General features: G+C 45.0%; 1 protein-coding gene across 2 annotated transcripts; it reads right to left on the bottom strand.

Annotated features, from left to right (window-relative positions):
* On the bottom strand, window positions 1–22,638 carry COPS7B (COP9 signalosome subunit 7B). Of its 2 annotated transcripts, none has more exons than XM_074963405.1 (7): window positions 22,547–22,638; window positions 18,822–18,998; window positions 15,966–16,041; window positions 5,999–6,087; window positions 5,190–5,392; window positions 3,486–3,591; window positions 1–1,370 (listed from the first exon to the last, which is right to left on the bottom strand). In XM_074963405.1, exons 2-7 carry the CDS (start codon window positions 18,981–18,983, stop codon window positions 1,212–1,214), a joined length of 795 nt encoding a protein of 264 aa, XP_074819506.1. In that variant the 5' UTR covers window positions 18,984–18,998; window positions 22,547–22,638; the 3' UTR covers window positions 1–1,211. The 2 variants fall into 2 exon arrangements, with proteins under 2 accessions (XP_074819506.1, XP_074819505.1); XM_074963404.1 differs by having other exon boundaries at window positions 22,543–22,631.
* Window positions 22,639–23,626: the final 988 nt, after the last annotated feature.

Here is a 23,626-nt window from a genome sequence, read left to right as displayed (position 1 = left end):
TTTTTCATGTGAATTGCAGTTTAGATTTCAACCCTGCCCTCCCCTTAAAAAAAAAACAAAAACAAAAAAACAGCCACCAACCTCTCCCACGAGGTGCAAGTCCCCTGAAGTTAGCCTGTAACAAATATCAAACACAAAACAAAGGCCGAAATGCTTTAGAATCACAACAATGTACAAAAAAAAAAAAAAAAAAAAAAAGTAAAATACAACCTGAAACCGTTCAAGTTCAGAAAGGCTAGTAAAGTCCATCGCTTCAGCAAGGGGATGTCACTGCCATGCCTGTCAGCGGCTTCTGTGCCACTGGCCTGTCACTAAGCCACAGTGGCTCCTCTTCCACACCAAACGTCATCTCCAAGGAAGATTTAAGGTATTATGCTTTAAAGATTTCAGGAAGGGAACAATTCACAAGCAGCCCTGGGAGGATGGAGACACACTGAGAAGGAACAGGACTTCCAATAGGTCCCCAGCCAGCTGTAATACGAAGAGCTCGAGAGCGAGCGAGCAGCTTGCTTCCTCCTCGCTGTGCTGAAGCCTCACAGCTGTAGCCTAGTTCTTTAAATCTGTGGCAGATTAATAGGCTTAGTAAAGGCAGTAAACAGGTTAGTAAACGCAGCCCAGCACTGGATCTCACCTCACAGAGCGAGGTAGAGTGTGAATTAAAATACAGAGGGGCCTGGGGAAAGTTGAAGATTTCTATGTAGAGCTGCTCCTGGCCTAGTAATGTTCTCCCTTCCCTTTGGGATTAGAGAGATCTGTGTTGGTAGCTTCCTCTCTCCCAGCCTAGGGCTTCAAAAGCTAAGTCCCAATCTTGGGATTCAGTCGGTTGCCATGGAAGACGTCATCTTGAACTTTAAATCAGCATGGCAAACTCCTCACAAGAGGGAGCACGGGAAGGCTGGCTGGGAGGGAGCAAAACCTTCCACAGAGATTCTGTTCCCCTGGTGTCGCAGGTTTTCTGGCCCTGGTGGTAACTATCTCTGGCTGAAAGTTCCTCTTTAAAGGCTTAGGAGAACAGGTGGCATCTTGGACGTGAATGAGATCTGCACACTGTAGCTTAGCCAGGCATGGACAGCTTGGGGTTGTATTCAAACAGGGCTTTTATATTTGCCAGCCTGGAGAGGACTGCCCCAGAACCCACCGAAAAGGAGACACGGGCCTTTGTTGCTCCTTCTGGCGTCATTCATGGCTGAATGACGGCTACATGGCAGGTTCTAGTGGCGGCTGGAGACCAGCCCTTTGACTTTGGACATCTTTTTTGTGGGCTGCCTTTGCTCTGCGTGGGGAGGGCACTCTCGGTCTGCCAGCTGCTGTTCCATCTCTTGTGCTGATGATGAGGCCGTGGCTTTTAATGTTTTCTTTATGTTTGTGACCTGGATGAGAAGAGACAGCGAATCAGCATTTGCTTCTTCCACCCCCACAGCAGAGAGGAAGCCCCTTCCTAAGCACAGAATGGAAATGCCCTTGAGTTCGAAGAGTAACTTATCATTGGATACAAATCTCCCCATGCACACACATTAAACCCTCTCGATTTGATTTTTATTAGGTGTTGGCATTAACAACCTGTAGATGACCTGACCTGGTAATACTCCATGTTAGACCTGGTTTGGAGGCCACGGGGGGCTGCAGATACCTGTTACTAGACACCAGGAGTAGCACAGCGACTTTCCACTGCCTGCCTGCAGGAGCCAGCCATCTCACCAGGCTGCAGACCTCAAGTGTCTGTTTACTGACAGGGAGTGCCTGGGATACGGGGGGAGGGGAAAAAAAACAAAACAAAAAACAAAACACCTAGAACACCTCTGCAGAGCAAAGGGTAGGGAAAGCTATTTGGACCAATCAGCCAGCTGATCCACAATTCTCCTCGAAGGTAGGAATGGAGGCTACCCTCAAATCTGGGGTGTGTTCGACGAGCAAGCACATAGTGGTATGCTTCCCATGCACCAGGAAACAGTGGGAAGTGCCATCTGCACGGCACCTCACCCTCCAAACACTGGACCTCATGGGGGTGCCACAAAAAGAATTAGTGAACTGACAAAACAAAACAAAAAAAAGCAACCTGAAATGGGCATAGAAGTCAGGAGTCCAGGCTCCCCAAGGCTAGAAACACCCGGCAAACCAAATGTGTCCTAAGTATCAGAGGGGTAGCCATGTTAGTCTATATCCACAAAAACAACGACGAGTCTGGTGACACCTTAAAGACGAACAGATTTATTTGGGCATAAATTTTCGTGGGTAAAAAAACCTCACTTCTCCATGCATCTGAAGAAGTGGGTTTTTCGTCTTTAAGGTGCCACAGGACTCCTCAGACGTGTCCTGAGTACCAGTCAAATCACTGAATATAAACAGCTTCAAAAAGGCCAGCGTGAACCTGCTGGGATGCAGGATTGCAAGAAATGAACCTTGAGCTAGAGTCTCAAGGGAACCGTTCTCATCTTTGCAGTTGTAGTTTTGTTCTCACAAACAAATACCATCAGCAGAGACTAAAACCGTGTACTTAGGCTGCCCTCTGTTGGCCATCTCTGGATATTACAGGAATAGGGGGAAAACATTTTGGCTCAAATTTTCAAAAAGCGATTTCAGGATTTGGGGTGCCATCTTGGGGTACTCAAGTTGACATGTTAAACGGACCGGACTTTCAGAAACTGTTGAGGACTCATCCAGTCAGTGACAAACCTCTATTAAGGGAGTTCAAGTTGGGTATCAAAAATCACTAGCCAGTCTTGAAAACGTAGTCCCTTGTATCTATTCCTTGGGATGGCAGGGGCCTGTCCACGTTTGCAGGGTTAACAAATGAGGCACTCTCACCGATGTGTTTCAAAGCACTTTTTGCAGCTACAATTTAGGGTTTCTAAGGAAAGAATGTACCACACTTTCACCACTTCCAATGGAATTCAGAGGGATGTCTAGGAATGGCTATGGAGAGGTTTTTAACAACATTCCTAGGTTTACAATAAATTAACTATTTTTTCTTATTCCTTCTGGATTTTCATTATTCACAGTGAAATCCAAAGTTGTAGAAACATCAGATTTCCATTGTGTTTTGTGTGTTAAAAAATTGGTTTCCTAACAAATCAACGCAAGGAGCTCCCAGCAAGTTTATAAAAGGATGACTCAGAAACCCACACATCAGAAGGCCAGTGGTCAAATCTGCCTTAGCTCATCAGTGAAGTTAATATAGTTGGGGAGAGGAGGAATCCAAATTCTTTCCTAGAGGGTGCATCACAAGACTAGCGCATCTGTTTGGCATGATCGTCAGTCTCCACCTAGCGGAAGCCCTGGACTGAACAGCAGGGAGTGCTGCAAGGTGAGGATTGAGGGACATTGGCAGTGCTGTGCAAGGGAAGGTTACAAGAACCCTGCTCACACTATGTGTTAACCAGGCCACTTAGTTTCTCACTTTAATAAGCACAGAAATTCACCAAGAGAAACCTGAAGGTGTATCCGACACGCTCATCACGAGAGGACAGGAGTGATTCTACACCTACCTCTGTCTCTACCTGTTGCTGAGTTCGGTTGTGGTTCTCTTTGTACTGGTTGGCTCTAAGCACTTGCTGTTCGATTCCTAACAGAACCGCTTCACACCCATCACACCTGAAAATGTAACAACACTCGGGTGTTCAATGCTGGACAGTTTGAAAGGGACACTCAATTTGAACAAAACAAAACAAAACACAGTTCTGTCTGAAAGTTTGGGGGCTTATATTTAACATTAGCAACTAAGATGATTAGAGCTGAAAGAATTTAGTGGAAAAAGACGTTTTATTCTATTGTTTCAGTGTTTACACTTTGTGTAAAAAGGCTTGAACATGCATCTACTCAGTTTCGCTAATTTGTTGATGGCCAGTCTAGAAGGAGCTCCCATATACACACTTCCTTTCGCCCTGTAAGAAGGTATTTGCCAGCAGTAGCGAAGCCAAAGCTGAAACAAAAGAGGCAGCAGACAGGCGTGTGAACAGAGAGGAAGCAGGGGCTGGTCCCAGCATGTCTGGTGGAGTAGCTCTATTACATCCTATTAGATTCACCACAGAGAAGCCAAAAAACATGTTCAAACCTTTTTAAAGAGTCCGGAATTGCTACTTCAAGGGGGATATATCAGAAACGGATTTATTTATTTATTTTAAGATTACTCAGAAAATAAAAGTCACACTGACAAGGTCCCCCAAAGAAATAAACAAGCAGGGTGACAAGAACACCTCCTCCTCCACTCAGTGAAAGTTCCAGCTCTCATTCACTGTGGGAAGGAATGGAAAGGGATCTGAAGTGGGTTCAGAGTTGCACACCAAGCAATATAGAAAGATCCAAGAAGCTGCTGCACTCCTTCCTTGCAGTGCGGGGGAAGCAGGAGCAGAGAAGGGAAAAGAGAAAAACCAAGTGACCCAGGTTACCACACTTACACAGCTACTTAATCTTTGTTATTTCTAATGTATCCGTAACAGCTAGGCAATGACTGTATTACGTAGTCAACTGGGAATCAGTCACAGTCCCTGTGGTCTAAAAAAGTGGCAACTCCTTTGGGTAATGAATGAATCCTACAGGACTGAAAGGCAGATTACTGGAAACTTGATAAAAAATACACTAGAGTAACCAGAACAAGATGGTCTCAGCCAAAAGCATGAGGTCTGCTTCATCTCCAGCAATAAAGGGAGGCCTAAAGAGATATCTGAAACACCTCAGAGGTGAAGTTTAAAGTACTGCGACTCTGAGATACAGTTTGTTAAGATTTGCCTGAGTAATTCTCATCACCAGAGGATTAGTGGACAAATCTGTCTTTGCTCATCAGCAAAATTAATATGGTAGGAGGAAAAAGGTGTCATTCTACAAGATGTCTGTCTCTAGGCAGAGGCCATGATGTCACTTTGGCATAATTGTAGGAGAGGCCCAAAAGCAAAGAGTGGAGGTAACTAAGATAAGAACTGAGGTAACTTCAGAATCTGAAGCCAGTAGTAAAATTGGATGTACTGCTACGACAGCATCTCTAAGAAAGACTGGAGAGGGCATCAGGGTTTTTTCCCAGGAGGGGCCCTTTGCCAAGTGACTTTTCATGGTGTGAGAGTGCTAATGAATGGAATATGCTGAAACTAAGCTAACATTTGAGTCTTACAGGATTCAGAAAAAGCCAGGGTGAGCTACTTCCTTTGAGACATTCCTAAAAGGCAAATCAGACAAGGTGGAGGAGCCTCCTGCCTCACCATTCTTGGAGTGTTTTAACAATATTACTGATGTCCTTCTTCTGAATGTCTCTGCCGATACAGAAATCCACCTCCAGCACCTGGTTGCGCTGATCCAGTTTCCCCTGAATAACATCTGTATACACAGCTTCAATGATTAGATCTTCCAGCTCCCTCAGATTCCTCATGTCCAGGTCTTTGAGCAGCACAGAGTAAGGAATGCACTAGAAACAGGAAATCCAAGAACAAACAGTCACTTGTGGGTCCAGAATGGAAAGTTAAGCATAGTCTGGAAGTAGGGTTAGTAGAAGCTTGCAATCAAACAAACATTTATTGTACACATCCCGCAGGTAAAGGGTGAGTGGGAAAGTATCAAATAGTATCAAAGGAAGCAGATACTATTAGGTCACGTCACACACAAGACATTCCTGTAAGCCTTTATTACTGTAAGTCCTGAAGAGTGGGTTGGGGTGGCAGCACTGGGGAAGGTAAAATAGTCAATTCCCTCCCCCACCCAGAATTGACAAAGATTTTCAAGAGGTAGATGGGCGACGAGTCCCGCCTCCATTAGCCAATCTGATTTCTCCTCCCAGAATGCCCATTTCTCGCTCTTTATAGAGCTGTTCAGCCATTCCAAGCGCTCAGTCCTTGGAAGTCCTTCATAAGTTACTGAGTTCCATGAATACAGGGAAGCACTGTACATTGCAGGTAATTTTCTAGTCACAGGTTTTCCAGAGCACTCATGCAGCCTAACGCAAACCCGAGTACAATACTTGGATGCCACTTGCAAAAATGGCTGGCATTACTTAGCCAAGATTTCTGAATTTTACCTTCATTCTGGCAGCCAAGCTTACAATAGTTAAGTGTTTTAGCTTGTTCTTCTGGGCCCCCGTTAACTCTGGCAGGTTATCCTTGTTTGCTGTTCAATGTAAAAAAATTGAGAACAAAGTTATGGATTTTCCTTCAAGAATTAAACAAAACCTTCAGATTAAAGTCTTTGACTGAGTTGCACCCCAGAAGCCAGTAGCACTAAGTACTCCTTGTGCTACGAAGGGGTGCTAGTGAGAAGACAGTGCTGCCATAAGTAACAGCTGGACCATACCCAAGGAGAAACAGAGGCAGAATAAAAAGAAAGTCAGTTATTAACTGTTCTAATTCCAAAACCAGAACCACAAAAATACAGAACATAATTCACATGTCTACAGGTGAAATCCTGCCAAGACACATGGTTAATATTTTGTTTCCAAGACCAAACTATTTGTCCTCTTTCAGTAAGCTCATGCTAATAAAACTTTGGACTTTGGTTTCACCAGCTGTAAAACTGTGGATGATACTTACTTCTCTGAAGCGCTTGGGAACTACGTATGGAAGTGTCAAACATCAGGCTCATGGAGAGAAGAGAAATTATTAATTTAGATACTTCTATGGCCATCCTATCACCACAGTAACCACGTGCCCGGAGTGTATTCACAAACAGAAGGGAGGCTGGCTGCTTTCAAAAGCAAAGGCGCTCTTCGGAATGGGTACGTTAATGAAAGAAAGAGTTAGTATTTCAGTGACATGAAGGTTATCTGGCCAGTACGGAATCCATCTTACCCATCTCATCCAATTCTTTCCCTTTTGGCCTCCTCTGTCCCCTCCCCATTTTTATCTGGAAGGCGGTGATTACTCTCTCCCTTACTATCTTACTTTTCAGTCGCACCTTCCAGCCCAAAGGATTGCATGGTGCTTCAGGAACTGTTCAAGCAACCATACTATAATTCCATGTAACCTCCTTACTGGGGTGGGGAAATACCAAAGAAGCCCACCACAGTAGCCTTTGGCTGCAAAAAGAGGAGCTACACAAAAATGAGGAGACAAGTTAAATGGAAATGAAAAGGAACAGTCACAAGAGTGAAACGCCTGCAAACTGCATGGAAACTTCTTAAAACACCATAATAGAAACTCACACTATAGGTATAACCTCAAATAAAAATAATTTAAAAAAACAGCAAGAGGACCAAAAAAATGCCACCATGGCTAAACAGAGTAAAAGATGGAGTTAGAGACAAAACAAGACATCCTTTACAAATTGGAAGTCAAATTCTACTGAGGAAAATAGAAAGGAGCATAAACTCTGGGAAGTCAAGTGTAAAAGTATAATTGGACCGGCCAAAAAAGAATTTGAAGAGGAACTAGCGAAAGACACAAAAACTTACAGCAACAAGTTTGTTAAGTACGTCAGAAGCAGGAAGCTGGCCAAACAATCAGTGCGGCCACTGGACAATTGAGATGCTAAAGGAGCACTCAAGGAAGACAAGGCCTTTACAGAGAAGCTAAATCAATTCTTTGCATCGGTCTTCACAGCAAGGGATGCGAGGGAGAGTCCCACACCTGAGGCTTTTTTCTTTTTCAGCAGACAAATCTGAGGAACTGTCCCAGATTGAGGTGTCAATAGAGAAGGTTTGGGAACAAACTGATAAATTTAATAGCAATAAGTCACCAGGCCCAGATGGTATTCACCCAAGAGTTTCGAAGGAACTCAACTATGAAATTGCAGAACTACTAACTGGTATGTAACCTATTGCTTAAATCAGCCTCTGTACCAGATGACTGGAGGATAGTTAATGTAACACTGGATTTAAAAAAAAAAAAAAAAAAAAAGGCTCCAGAAGCTGCACTGGCAATTACAGGCTGGTAAGTCTAACTTCAGGACCAGGCAAATTGGTTGAAACCCAAGTAAAGAATCGAATTATCAGTGCATAGATGAAGTGTATGTTGGGAAACGGTCAACACAGCTATTGTAAAGAGAAATCATGCCTCACCAATCTATTAGAATTCTTTGAGGGGGTCAAACAAACATGTAGACAAGGGTGACCCAGAGGAAATAGTATACTTGGACTTTCAGAAAACCATTGACAAAGTCCCTTATCAAAGACTCTTAAGCAAAGTAGGCAGTCATGGGATAAGAGGGAAGGTCCTCTGGTGGATCAGTAACTGGTTAAAAGATAGGAAACCAAGGATTGGAATAAATCATCAGTTTTCAGAGTGGAGAAAGGTAAACAGCAGGATCCCGCAACAATCTGTACTGGAACCAGTGCTGTTCAACGTATTTTAAATGATCTAGAAAAAGGAGTAAACAGTGAGGTGGCAAAGTTTGCAGACAATACAAAATTTCAAGGTAGTTAAGTCCAAAGAGTTACAAAGGGATCTCACAAAACTAGGTGACTGGGCAACAAAATGGCAGATGAAATTCAATGTTGATAATTGTAAAACAATGCATACTGGAAAACATAATCCCAATTATACACACAAAATAATGGAGTCTAAATTAGTTGTTACCACTCAAGAAAGATCTTGGAGTCACTGTGGATAGTTCTCTGAAAACATCTCCTCCACATGAGGCAGCAGTCAAAAAAGCTAACAGAACATTAGGAACCATTACGAAAGGGATGGATAAGACAGAAAATATCATAATGCCACTGTATAAATCCATAGTATGCCCACACCTTGAATTCTGCATACAGTTCTGGTCACCCCATCTCACAAAAGACATATTAGAATTGGAGAAAGTACAGAGAAGGACAATAAAAATGATTAGGGATTTGGAACAGCTTCCACATGAGGAGAGATTTAAAAGATGACTGTTCAGCTTAGAAAAGAGGCAACTAAGGGGGATGTGATAGAGGTCTATGAAATTGGGAAGGGTGTGGATAAAGCGAATAAGGAACTGTTATTTACTCCTTCATATAACACAAGAACTAGGGGTCATCCAATGAAATTAATAGGCAGCAGGTTTAATACATCAAAAGGAAGTACTTCTTCACACAACACACGGTCAACCTGTGGAACTCACTGCCAGACGATGTTGTGAAGGCCAAAAGTATAACTGGGTTCAGGCAAGAATTAGATAAGTTCATGGAGGATCGGTCCATCAATGGCTATTAGCCATTATGGTCAGGACTGCAACCCAATTCTCTGGCTGTCCCTAATTCTCTGACTGCCAGATGCTGAGACTGGATGACTGGGGATGGATCACCCAATAATTGCCCTGTTCTGTTCATTCCCTCTGAAGCATCTGGCACTGGCCACTGCTGGAAGACAGGATACTGGGCTAGATGGATCATTGGTCTGACCCAATATGGCCATTCTTATGAACTGTACATTTAGGCAGTGCTGTATGGTGAAGTGTGCTGGCCAGTGTTCACTACACTGCACATGGGAACGGGAAACTTAAGTCAAGGATATGAGTGAACATCCCTACTCTTACAAGTCATGCCCTGGGATCTAATACCCATGCAGAGCAGACTGGTCCTCTAACTGGTCACATCCTAGAGACCCACAGACTGCAAAGAATTCATGAAGCTTGTGCTGGCTCCATATCTACCGGAGCTTTCACCCCACTACATCTACTAAATCTGTTCTCCAGATTTTACAACTAAAGTGCTCAGATACTACTGTGATGGGCATCAATGAGATCCTGGGCAGAATTATTTGTAAAGCATTGTGATACTCTGGATTCAGGCTGCTGCTCACAAATATTAAATACTGCACTGCATCAGAATTGAAGTGTAAGCACCAAGGCATAGCATGGTTGGAATGCACCTTCAGATAGACGTGCTATCCTGATTCAGATTTGGTGCCTTTGAAATGATATACAAGTGGTTATTTCCAAGGTGGCATCTTGGTGGACATGTCTTTATTTTGCTTTACCATATGAAGAGGTTATAGAAGCCTAGGAGCAAGATGGGTCTTTTGCATGACACCCTTCCTGAGTACAGCCAATGGTTTCCAAGCAAGAAGGCTCTCTTGCCTGTTTTAAGGCTGACTAGAAAAGCTGTTCCTTTTTGACATTCTTCCCTTTGTAGCTAGTTTCTCAGTTCCTGCCAAGTATCTCCCAAACAAAGGTGTTTAAGACATTCAAGTGGAGAAAAGCAACTCAACCCAGTCAAACTGTGACACTGATAATCACACTTCTAAGAACTCATGAGTAGATGCAGTGCTTTTATTTAAACACATAGCGAGGGGCCAGTTTCCAAAGACAGACGTGCAACTGTGTGTGAAAAGCAAATGCAACTGTGTGCCTAATCGGCATGCAAAATTATAACAACAAATTCAAACTGGACTTTGGCACATAAAAATACTGTATTTGTGCACACACACATTCACGACACAATTGCATGTACATTTGAGAGTTGTGCCCTTTAGTGTGTAGGGAAAACATGATACAAACCTTGTTTACCAAGTTTCAATTCAGAATGGATTTTCAAGACTAGCTTACAAACCCCTGAAAGGGGAGATTCTCTAACCGGTACCACTCTAATTTCAGAAGAGATGGAGAGTTTGTCCTCTGCAGAATAAGTGTCTTTTGAATCTTAGGAAGAGATAGTGAATACCGCTGCAAGTCAATTCATGTCTCATGGACTCAGCCCAAGAGAGGCTAATAAAATGCCCACTCTAAATGTCTAGACCAGCACGTAACAGTCTGGCTATTGCTATTCTTCCATAGTCAGATGAAAAAAAGATTTACACAAGAACAGACATACTGGGTCAGACCAAAGGTCCATCTAGCCCAGTATCCTGTCTTCCGACAGCGGCCAACGCCAGGTGCCCCAGAGGGAATGAACAGAACAGGTAATCATCAAGTGATCCATCCCCTGTTGCCTATTCCCAGCTTCTGGCAAACAGAGGTTAGGGACACCATCCTGGCTAATAGCCATTGATGGACCTATCTCCATGAATTTATCTAGTTCTTTTTTGAACCCTGTCATAGTCTTGGCCTTCACAACATACTCTGGCAAGGAGTTCCACAGGTTGACTGCATTGTGTGAAAAATACTTCCTTTTGTTTGTTTTAAACCTGCTGCCTATTAATTTCATTTGATGGCCCCTAGTTCTTGAGTTATGAGAAGGAGTAAGTAACACTTCCTTATTTACTTTCTCCACACCAGTCATGCTTTTATAGACCTCTATCATATCCCCCCTTAGTCATCTCTTTTCCAAGCTGAAAAGTCCCAGTCTTATTAATCTCTCCTCATATGGCAGCTGTTCCATACCCCAAATCGTTTTTGTTGCCCTTTTCTGAACCTTTTCCAATTCCAACATACCTTTTTTGAGATGGGGCAACCACATCTGCATGCAGTGTTCAAGATGTGGGCATACCATGGATTTATATAGAGGCAATACGATATTTTATGTTGTACGGTATATCCCTTTCCAAATGGTTCCTAACATTCTGTTAGCTTTTTTGACTGCCACTGTACACTGAGGGGATGTTTTTCAGAGAACTATCCACAGTGACTCCAAGATCTCTTTCTTGAGTGCTAACAGCTAATTTAGACCCCTTCATTTTGTACGTATAGTTGCGATTATGTTTTCCAATGTGCATTACTTTGCATTTATCAACACTGAATTTCATCTGCCATTTTGTTGCCCAGTCACCCAGTTTTGAGAGATCTTTTTGTAGCTCTTCGCAGTCTGCCTGGGACTTAACTATCTTGAGTAGTTTTGTATCATCTGCAAATTTTGCCACCTCATTGTTTACCCCTTTTTCCAGATCATTTCTGAATATCTTAAATAGGACTTGGCCCAGGACAGACCCCTGGGGGACACTACTATTTACTGCTCTCCATTCTGAAAACTGACCATTTATTACTACTCTTTGTTTCCTATCTTTTAACCAGTTACCAAACCATGAGAGAACCTTCCCTCTTATCCCATGACTGCTTATTTTGCTTAAGAGCCTTTGGTGAGGGAACTTGTCAAAGGCTTTCTGAAAATCTAAATACACTATATCCACTGGATCCCCCTTGTCCACATGCTTTTTGACCCCCTCAAAGAATTCTAGTTAATTGGTGAGGCATGATTTCTCTTTACAAAAACCATGTTGACTATTCCCCAACAAATTATGTTAATCTCTGTGTCTGACAATTTTGTTCTTCACTATAGTTTAAACCAGTTTGCCCAGTACTGAAGTCAGGCTTACCAGCCTGTAATTGCCGGTGTCACCTTTGGAGCCCTGTAACGGTGCAGACCCACTGCTGCGGCACCTCCGTGCTGGGAATTAGCTCTCTTGGACCACCAGGGTGCCTTTTACTAGCAGTAAGAAAAGGAGTACTTGTGACACCTTAGAGACTAACCAATTTATTTGAGCATAAGCTTTCGTGAGCTACAGCTCACTTCATCGGATGCATACTGTGGAAAATACAGAAGATGTTTTTATACACACAGACCATGAAAAAATGGGTGTTTATCACTACAAAAGGTTTTCTCTCCCCCCACCCCACTCTCCTGCTGGTAATAGCTTATCTAAAGTGATCACTCTCCTTACAATGTGTATGATAATCAAGGTGGGCCATTTCCAGCACAAATCCAGGGTTTCTCCTGCCCTTACTTCCACTTCCTCCACTGTCTCCACCATCTGGACCTGCGTCATTCCTGGACCGCGGCATCCTCTTCAGGACACAGCCCTTCAGCTGTGCCCCAGCCCGCTCTCTCCCCACTTTTGGGGGACAGATGGTCCTCATCCTTCCACTTGCCTCAGCAGCCAACTGCAGTCTCTAGTCTAGCCCCTGGCTTCAGGGCCAAACTGCAGTCCGGATTTAGGCCACTCTCCTCATTGGTAAGTAGGGGCAAAAGGGGGGGGACATGGGACAGGCCCACCCGCTACTCTGGGCCCCAACCCAGGGACCCTCTAGTGGCAGCCACTTACTGCCCTCCTCCAACTCTCCTCTACTGCTCACTTCCCTGGGTCACTTCCCCGTCGCCCCAGCACCTTCTCTGCCCGTTTGTTTCAGGGCCCCAGTCTGGGAGTCATCAGCCTAGAGCTCTCCCAGCCTCTGCTGATCCTGCCCAGCCCTTCTCTGTCTTAGGTGCTTCTCTAAGAGCCAGTTCTTCTCCATTTGCCCTCCAGGGAGAGACTGCCTTCCTCTCTGCCCTGCAGCATTCTTATAGGGCCCTGTGAAGCCTGGCCCTGATTGGCTATTTTCAAGCCTCCACTTGACTGGCTCCCATTAAGCCTTTCCATGATTGGCTGAGGCTCTGCACAGTCTCTTTGGCTTTCTCTAACCCCTTCCACACCAGAATGGGGTAGCTGCCCACTACAAGCCCTTTTTAAAAATTGACATCACATTTGCTATCCTCCAGTCATTTGGTACAGAAGCTGATTTAAATGATAGGTTACAGACTACAGTTAGTAGTCTCGCAATTTCACATTTGCGTTCCTTCAGAACTCTTGGGTGAATACCATCTGGTCCTGGTGACTTATTACAGTTTAGTTTATCAATTTGTTCCATAACCTCCTCTAATGACACCTCAATCTGGGACAGTTCCTCAGATGTGTCATCTAAAAAGAAGGGCTCAGGTTTGGGAATCTCCCTCACATTCTCAGCCGTGAAGACCGATGCAAAGAATTAATTGAGTTTCTCCGCAATGGCCTTATCGTCCTTGAGTGCTCCTTTAGCATCTCAGTCATCTGGTGGCCCCACTGGTTGTTTAGCAGGCTTCCTGCTTCCGATGTACTTAAAATTTTTTTTGCTAATACTTTTTGAGTCTTTGGCTAGCTGTACTTCAAGTTCTTTTTTGGCCTTCCTAATTATATTTTTACATTTCATTTGCAAGAGTTTATGCTCCTTTCTATTTTCCTCACTAGGATTTAACTTCCACTTTTTCAAGCGGAAGCTTCTATTGTGGTGTCTTTAAAAAGTTTCCATGCAGCTTGCAGGGATTTAACTTTTGGTGCTGTCCCTTTTAATTTGTGTTTAACTAACCTCCTCATTTTTGTGTAGTTCCACTTTCTGAAATTAAATGCTACAATGTTGAGCTGCTGTGGTGTTTTCCCTGCCATAGGGATGTTAAATTTAATTATATTATGGTCACTATTACTAAGTTGTCCAGCTATAGTCACCTCTTGGACCTGATCCTGTGCTCCACTTAGGACTAAATCAAGAATTGCCTCACCTCTTGTGGGTTCCAGGACTAGCTGCTCCAAGAAGCAGTCATTTGAGGTGTCAAGAAACTTTATCTCTGCATCCCTTCCTGAGGTGACATGTACCCAGTCAATATGGGGATAGCTGAAATCCCCAATTATTATTGAGTTTTTTTTATTTTAATAGCTTCTCTAATCTCCCAGAGCATTTCAGTCACTATCACCATCCTGGTCAGGTGGTCGGTAATATATCCCTACTGCTATATTCTTATTATTTGAGCATGGAATTACTATCCATAGAAATTGTAAGGTACAGTTTGGTTCATTTAAGATTTTTACTTCATTTGATTCTACACTCTCTTTCACATATAGTGCCACTCCCGCACCAGCACGACCTGTTCTGTCCTTCTGATATATTTTGTACCCTGGTATTACTGTGTCCCATTGATTATCCTCATTCCACCAAGTTTCCGTGAAGCCTATTATATCAATATCCTCATTTAACATGGGGTACTCTAGTTCACTCATCTTATTATTTAGACTTCTAGCATTGGTATATAAGCACTTTAAAAACTTGTCACTTTTTAGCTGTCTCCCGTTAAATGATACAATTGAATGAGACATTTTTCATTTGTCTGTTTCTCTTCAGATCCTACCTGCATTTTACCTTCCATCCTCTCCTCCTTACTAGGACATAGAGAATCTCCATTAGTAGATCCTCCCCTAAGGGATGTTTCTGTCCGAACCACATGCTCCTCCGCACGTGTTGGCTTCCCCACAGCCTTTAGTTTGAAAACTGCTCTACGACTTTTTTAATGTTACGTGCCAGCAATCTGGTTCCATTTTGGTTTAGGTGGAGCCCCTCCTTCCTGTATAGGCTCCCCCTTTCCCCAAAGTTTCCCCAATTCCTAATAAATCTAAACTACTCCTCCCTATGCCATCATCTCATCCACGCATTGAGACCCTGCAGTTCTGCCTGTCTAACTGGCCCTGTGCGTGGAAGCATTTCAGATAATGCTACCATGGAGGTCCTGGTCTTCAATCTCTCACCCAGCAGCCTAAATTTGGCCTCCAGGACCTCTCTCCTATCCCTCCCTATATCACCGGTACCTACATGTACCACGACCACCAGCTCCTCTCCAGCACTACACATAAGTCATCTAGATGTCTCGAGAGATCTGCAACCTTCGCACCAGGCAGGCAAGTCACCATGCAGTTCTCACAGTCATTGCAAACCCAGCTATCTATGTTTCTAATGATAGAATCGCCTATTACTAATACCGGTCTCTTCCTAATAACTGGAGTTCCCTCCCCCGGAGAGGTATCCTCAGTGCAAGAGAATACCACATCATCATCCGGAAGTGGGGTCCCACCTATGGGATCATTTCCCTCTGCTCCAGTTGGATGTTCTTCTTCCCTGAGGCTTTCACCCTCCTCAACAGCACAGAGGCTGTCAGACCGGGAGTGGGACCATTCTACTGTGTCCAGGAAAGTCTCATATATGTACCTCTCTGTCTCCCTTAGCTCCTCCAGCTCAGCCACGCTGGTCTCCAAAGCCCGTACAGGGTCTCTGAGGGCCAGAAGCTCCTTGCACCGAATGCACACATAAGCCCCATAGGGCAGGTGATCATACATGCTGCCTTGGGTGCAGTAAACTGGGTAGCCCCCACTCATCCAGAAAGCCTCTGACAGACAGAATTTTACTCTTAGATTCTTTCAACCTGCACATTCACGGAGGCATCATGCACTTGTGTAAGTCAGCTACCTTGAGCTGCCTGGCCGGACAAATAAGAAGTTGCACAAGCTAGTTCTGAAGAGACTGCAGTACCCGCACTCACCGCCCATTCAATCTTCGCCAGGTTCTTAGAGCTTTTGCTAAATGCAACCTCTTACCTACATAATCTGGGTACGTTCCATAAGCAAACAGGTTTAGCAACTGGAAATACGCAGCATTAGGCCCTTCAGCAAGCTGGAGAGGAGGAAAGCAAAAGAAATCTTATGTAAGTCAATAATGGCCAATAGGATATTGGTGTACAGCTTCTCCACAGTGTTGGCTTTAATACCACAAAGAATATGTAACTTTTTAAAAATACATAAAAGAAGGGCTGTACCCTTTCCAAAGTCATGTAATCAGCACTACATTTCAGTAGCTTAGAATCAGGATGATACAGCCAATTCCATGCATTAGAACTTGAGTTTGGTTTATACAGTCAGCTGCTTCATGCAGCATCTTAAGAGATAAAATGAAGAACGTGTCCACTTGAATTCAGCTGTGTATTCTTATCACATGACAGATGAGCAGATTATGGTGCTGGTTGGTTAAGAATCCTTACTAGCCACTGGGAAGCTGAGACAGTTAACCTGCAAAACCACAAACGATCTCAAAGCAAAGCAGGTTAGAGCATTTTAAGTTGTCTGCCTCTGAAAGTTCTGTACTTCCTCTGACAAGCAAACAGTGCACTGGAACAACAGCTGTGGCACTAGCCTGGGTTGGTATATCAGTTCTCCTAATCCACATGATTTGCTGCATGGAAAAACTGGGGGGAAACCAAACATATACATTGATGCTAAAAACTGTTGATGGCATTTTTGGCCAGGCACAAAAGCCAGTTTGGAAAGCTGAGCTTCCTGTGTGCCATACTGCCATAACTGCAATCAGCAGAGGTAACGGAGCTAGATCCCACTCATTGTAAGAGACAGGGAGATGCTAGTAGACTGTTCTCTAGGAGGGCTCTGGGAGTCTGAAACTTGCTCCCCATTTTGCTCTGAAACAGCCCAAACGTGGTGATCTTCTGGGCATGCTGCAAAATACATCTGTGACAGGAGTTTTAGAGAAGGCTAATGGTATGCTTCCCAGAACAATGACAGAATAGAAAGGCACTTTTTTGCTGGTGGCTGGCTGAAATCCTAGTTTCAATGATTGAGCATTGCTGAAATTGTATTGTATTAACAGTCACAAGTGAGGATGTCTGGAGCCTTGCATAGGCATCATTTTATTATTTGAATCCAAATAAATCATAAGACAAAAGCAATCCCCTTATGTATACCAGGTTTTCACAATTTTGTGTAAATCATAGAATCATAGAATATCAGGGTTGGAAGAGACCTCAGGAGGTCATCTAGTCCAACCCCCTGCTCAAAGCAGGACCAATCTCCAATTAAATCATCCCAGCCAGGGCTTTGTCAAGCCTGACCTTAAAAACTTCTAAGGAAGGAGATTCTACCACCTCCCTAGGTAACACATTCCAGTGTTTCACCACCCTCTTGGTGAAAAAGATTTTCCTAATATCCAACCTAAACCTCCCCCACTGCAACTTGAGACCATTACTCCTGGTCCTGTCCTCTTCTACCACTGAGAATAGTCTAGAACCATCTTCTCTGGAACCACCTCTCAGGTAGTTGAAAGTAGCTATCAAATCCCCCCTCATTCTTCTCTTCTGCAGACTAAACAATCCCAGTTCCCTCAGCCTCTCCTCATAAGTCATGTGTTCCAGACCCCTAATCATTTTTGTTGCCCTTCGCTGGACTCTCTCCAATTTATCCACATCCTTCTTGTAGTGTGGGGCCCAAAACTGGACACAGTACTCCAGATGAGGCCTCACCAATGTCGAATATAGAGGAGAACGATCACGTCCCTCGATCTGCTCGCTATGCCCCTACTTATACATCCCAAAATGCCATTGGCCTTCTTGGCAACAAGGGCACACTGCTGACTCATATCCAGCTTCTCGTCCACTGTCACCCCAGGTCCTTTTCCGCAGAACTGCTGCCTAGCCATTCGGCCCCTAGTCTGTAGCGGTGCATTGGGTTCTTCCATCCTAAGTGCAGGACCCTGCACTTATCCTTATTGAACCTCATCAGATTTCTTTTGGCCCAATCCTCCAATTTGTCTAGGTCCCTCTGTATCCTATCCCTACCCTCCAGCGTATCTACCACTCCTCCTAGTTTAGTATCATCCGCAAATTTGCTGAGGGTGCAATCCACACCATCCTCCAGATCATTTATGAAGATATTGAACAAAACCGGCCCCAGGACCGACCCCTGGGGCACTCCACTTGACACCGGCTGCCAACTAGACATGGAGCCATTGATCACTACCCGTTGAGCCCGACAATCTAGCCAACTTTCTACCCACCTTATAGTGCATTCATCCAGCCCATACTTCTTTAACTTGCTGACAAGAATACTGTGGGAGACCGTGTCAAAAGCTTTGCTAAAGTCAAGAAACAATACATCCACTGCTTTCCCTTCATCCACAGAACCAGTAATCTCATCATAGAAGGCGATTAGATTAGTCAGGCATGCCCTTCCCTTGGTGAATCCATGCTGACTGTTCCTGATCACTTTCCTCTCATGTAAGTGCTTCAGGATTGATTCTTTGAGGACCTGCTCCATAATTTTTCCGGGGACTGAGGTGAGGCTGACTGGCCTGTAGTTCCCAGGATCCTCCTTCTTCCCTTTTTTAAAGATTGGCACTACATTAGCCTTTTTCCAGTCATCTGGGACTTCCCCCGTTCGCCACGAGTTTTCAAAGATAATGGCCAATGGCTCTGCCCATCTGTCATTCTGACTCAGGGCATGACAGAAGCATTGGAAAACTGGGGTAAATTATGTCAGGCTTTTCCCAAGATGGAGATTCTGCCATCCCAGTCTACTATGTGCAAGGAAATTCCTAGGAGAGCTCTTAAACCAGAAGGGGGCGGGGGAAGGGGAGGGGAAGAAGAAAAGAGATGGCAACTTAACTCTTACCTCTTGCACGTTTGTTAACTCCAACAGCTCGCCAAAGACATAAACCCCAGGAGCCTCTAGCACTTGGTTTATCAGAACAGTCAGAGCTGATCCGTTGGTGCCTTTGGCTAATAAAATAAACTGCTCAAGAAGATTGCAGGATGGTTTCTGTTCTCCTGCCATTCTAGATTTTTCAGTCTGCCAAAAAAGAAATGGTTTTAATGACTCTTTCCTCCATCTTTGTGCAAAGCACTACTTAGAAGTGGATCAGGAAGCATGTCCAGGATGGTAACATTCCACACTTAACTTTGCCTTGTTTTTCATGATAATTCAGTGCTAGTGACGAGTGCAGGACTAAGCCTGGGGGCCAAAGTCCTATTTATCCATAGAGCAGCAACAGCTCAGGCAATAGCTTTAAAAGCTTCCTGCACACTGTCCTGTCAACGTGCCTCACCTATGCCCTGGAAGGGCTCCTCTAGGACTAGGAAGGGGGGGTTCAGATTCCATGGCCAACTCAGGCTTTCAATTCTTTTGAGATTGCGAAGTGGTGACAAAATTGGTGGTGGGTTTTGTGATGTCTACTAGGAACTGGCTGAGACTCCTTCCACCTCAAAACTCATTACACAGCAAACAAAGAGCAACTGATTTAACCCTTTATGTGTGTGTCCAAAAATAATCCACTTACATTACAGTGCATCTTTCCCAATAGTATCTGAATACCTGTCAGTTAACAAGGCAGGAGCACAGAACTCCAACTGCTTTCAGAACCAAAGAGGGAAAAATGAAAAAGCTCTGTCACTAGCTTACTTGATTACTGTGCATTTTGCCAACAGGGCAGAGTTAAATTGATTTATGTTAATTACATGGATTAAGTGCTTAAAAAAATACCCTTTCTTTATAAAGGTAAATCTTTGTCTTTAATTCTGGTCCAATACATCTTCACTCTGAGCATTATAATTTGGGTTCTGAAATGTCAAATTCAGTTACCAGCTGACAAGTTCAGAAAATAAATAAATGTGGTAAATTACAAGTCAGGTGCAAGCTACGGTGAACTTGATCTCCCAAGCCCTGAATCACTACTGGACACGATTTTTTCATGTTATATTTACAAAGGACATATTCTGGTGACAATTTTAAGATCTTGTTGTTAATCTTTCTATCTGCATTAGTCCCACTAGTGAATACCCAGGGTTCTGGGTGGGCTTGTACTGTCTACACTGAAACACAGGCTGCTGCAGCTTTACTACTCCACTATCCAAGCTAGTTAGATTAAAGTTAGCTCACGTAGATCTACTTGAGCTACCATCCCTGTGTCTCATAATACATCTAAGGAGTAAATCAGTATTATCATCTGCTTTCACAGAAAAGGAAACTGAGGCACAAAGCGGTCAAGTGACTAACTCACAGTCACACAGGAAATGTGATAGAACTGTAAATGAATGCAGATTTCATGGCTCCCAGGCATTTGCCTTAAGCACAAGACTATCCTTCAAGGCACTACAAGTGCTGAATGTGTTGTACAAGATTGTGACAGAGTGGGTTTTCCTGGTCCTGTTGTGAAAGTTGTGCAAAGTCTCCACCTCTTTTATTTTTAAAATCACAGGTGATAGAGGCACCATAGTGTTACTTTCTGGTTCCCAGGTATCACTTGAGGCTACCAGTTTAAGACTAAATAGATTTTTTTTATCCTGATGAAAAGTGATTGCTATATAGATGAAAGAAATATTTTAAAGGTAATTTATCAAAGTACAACCAGCATCACAAATGCAGCATGAAATTATGGCTTCCCTATATGAAACATTCCCTTCCTCCAGCTTATTTTTTGTGTGACCTATGAAACAGTATAACTTTGCGCTTATGTAGATAAGCACAAAGTTATTATGCTATTTGTTAGTATCAAAGCAGATTTACTTTCATCAGTAGCTCTCCAAGTGCTTTCCAAGACTAGGTAAGCATTATTATCCACATTTTACAGATGGGTAAACAGACTTGAAGGTGAAATAGTTTGCTCAAGAACACAGCGAGTAAGTGAGAGATGGATACAGAACCCAGTCTTCGGACTCATTTCCAGACCCTAGCCAATGGGTCAGGGCTACCTTCCTGGAAGAAACTGATCATTTACCCATTTTGCTGGATTCTTTCTTCGGATCTGTTCTGCTGTCCACGCTCCAGATTGCACTGTTCCACACTGCCAGTTATGTACACACTTTTCCTGAAGTATCATCCCCATGAACGTGTTGGTAGCACAGAAGCAAATGGCAAACCTGGATGAGTGCCCGGTGGGAAAATCCCTTATTCCTTTTTCGGTTTGCTAAGAACTGAGGGGGTAGGTAGGTAGGTTTTGTTTTCAGTTCAAATGAGCCTGGCAAACTATACACCCAGTATTTTCAAGTGCTCAGTAGCACTTGTCTCATAGTCACATTTCACTTGTTCACACTGTGGTTTTGGTTGTCTAGGTTGGTGCACAACAGGATTTTTTTCACTCTATTTGTCAAACTTCACTTTTCAGGTACATTTTTATCTTTCCAATACAAAACCGCGCATCTGTGCTGCCTGAACGCTCCAGAGACACAGGTGCAGTACTCATTGCCTGGATTTCTTCCTTCCACAAGTCTTAAGGCAAGGTCAAGTCAAACGGACCCTCAGGAGTGAAGGGGAAAAGAACATACAAGATTTCCCACAGCAACATACTATCCAAAGATCAGAGCATCTAGGGCTTGGAGGTCAGTGTGAGCGCAAGGGAGAAAGCAGAGGGTTTCCTGGATGTAGCAGGCAAACCACTCAGCACAAAAAAGGGATAAAGCTGAATGTACTGGGTATCTTCTGTGTAGAACTATTTGCCTCCAACAGGAGGAGCAGAACAGAGGTCTCTGCAAATGCCCACGTGTTTAGACCATAATCAGAAACTAATTCAAACTGGCAAAGGGCTGGAGGAAAATAAGGTGTCCTGGAGACAGAAACCTCTCATTACACAGGACACATAAATATTAAAGGAGGACTCAAGTTACATAGCTCACACCTACAGTCAGACAAAGCTACCAATTCACACCAAGCACTGAAGGCAAGCAGAAAACTGCTAGTTTACACCAGAGCACGTTAACCCCATCTTCTCCACCAAAGTAGTAGAGAGTGAAAGTGTAGGGTGGGTGATGGCGGGGGCAAGAAAGAAACCCTCTCTCTGCCCCTCAGGTAGATGGAAAGGAAGGGGACAATGAACATCCCAGAGACTCATGCGGGGCCCAGTCAGAGAAACCCCCCTCCCGGGGTAGCTCAGAGAAGAGGAGCTCAGGGGAGCCCAGCCAGGGAGACCCCCTGGCCTGAGGCATGGTAGAGAAAGAGGGATCCAGGAAAGCCCAGTCAGGGAGTCCCTTTCTCGGGTTAAATTAGAGAAGAGAGGGTCCATGGGGGGCCCAAAGAGAGACGACCCCCCCCGGTGTAGCTCAGAGAAGGGAGGGCTGGGGGGGCAGCCAGGGAGACCCCCGATAGCTGTAAGGGGGCGATGGGAGGCCAGGCAAGGGGAGCTGCGGGGCAGGGGTCGATGAGGGGGCCTCGTCCGCTTAGAGAGCATCGGGGGCCTGGAGCCGGGAGAGCCCCGCTAGCGGCGGGGGCCGGTAGCCGAGGGGGTCCCGGGGGCGGGGACGCCGGCGAGCGCGGACTAGAAGCGCAGGCGGGGGCCCCGCGGGGCGGGGAGACCCCTCAGGCCGCCCTAGGGGCTGTGAGAGAGGGGCGGGGAGGGGCTGACCTGCCTGCTCCGGCCGCCTCCGTCCGGCTCCCGGCGCCTCCCCCGCTGCTCCTCAGGCCGCCATGACAGCGGCGCCGGCGTCCTGCGCTCAGCTCCTTCCCCCGGCCCCCGCCGCCCGCGCGCCGCGTTCCGCCCGCCGGCCGGGCCCAGGGGCAGGGCAAGGGGCGCGCCCCCGCTGGTCAGCCTGCGTCACGGGACGGGGGGGCCCGGCGCCGGCTCGTGGCCAGCATCTGGGCAGGCCAAAGGTCAGGCTGGGACAGGGTCAAGGGAGCTGACATCTGAGCGTTATTGGCCGTTGCCTGTGTAGGTCAGAGGTCAGACTGGGGACAGGGTCAAAGGTCAGGTTGGGGGCAGGATCGGGGTCAGACATTTGAGTGTTCTTAGCTATTGCCTGTGTAGGTCAGAGGTCAGGCTGGGGACAGGGTCAGAGGTCAGGGAGGGGACAGGGTCAGAGGTCAGGTTAGGGTCAGGGTAAGACATCTGAGTGTTCTTGGCCATTGTCTGTGAAGGTCGGAGGTCAGGCTGGTCTAGTGCTGCCACCTCCCCAAGTTTCCCCAGGATCATCCCTTTTTTGAGGCAACCACCCTGAGGCATCTGTCAGCGTGCTCAGGATGCGCTGCCGGCTGTCCAGTGTCATGGGCTCAGGATCATTCTGGATATACTATATTTTTGTATCTCAGAGGTGGCAACCCTAAGCTGGGGCTAAGGTCAGAGATCAGTATAGGTGTAGGGCCCACGGGTCTGAAACCTGACCATTATTGGCCAATTTGTAGGTCAGAGGTCAATGTGGGTTAGAAATTGAGGTGTTAGTGGTGGGTCTGATACCAATGAGTGTATTGGCTTAAACAGAGCGGATGAGGAAGATATAACCCTCTGGGGTTTGACCTACATTGATCTCTGATATTTCCCTGCCACCTTCTGACTGCCCACAAGAAGCTGAATGGAAATCTTTTTAGGGAAATAACGTTATATCAAATGTTAGAGATTCAGGGCCTGTCATTTATTTCAGGCTGCTGCACACCTAAGTAGGCTGGCTCTGACTCTTCATCTGCATCATCTCCTGTGTCCTCGCTTCTGCACAAGT

This window comes from Natator depressus, chromosome 9, assembly GCF_965152275.1.
Source record: "Natator depressus isolate rNatDep1 chromosome 9, rNatDep2.hap1, whole genome shotgun sequence".
Taxonomy (NCBI): domain Eukaryota; kingdom Metazoa; phylum Chordata; order Testudines; family Cheloniidae; genus Natator; species Natator depressus.
Note: the sequence above shows the minus strand (reverse complement) of the source record. Positions and strands in the feature narration are given on the sequence as shown.

Coding starts and splice junctions, on each gene's coding strand:
- COPS7B (XM_074963405.1), bottom strand. CDS start 18,983: ATGGCAGGAGAACAGAAACCATCCTGCAATCTTCTTGAGCAGTTTATT. Junction 16,042..18,821: donor AGTTAACAAACGTGCAAGAG/GTAAGAGTTAAG, acceptor CCTCCTCTCCAG/CTTGCTGAAGGGCCTAATGC. Junction 6,088..15,965: donor AACGTACCCAGATTATGTAG/GTAAGAGGTTGC, acceptor TACATTGAACAG/CAAACAAGGATAACCTGCCA.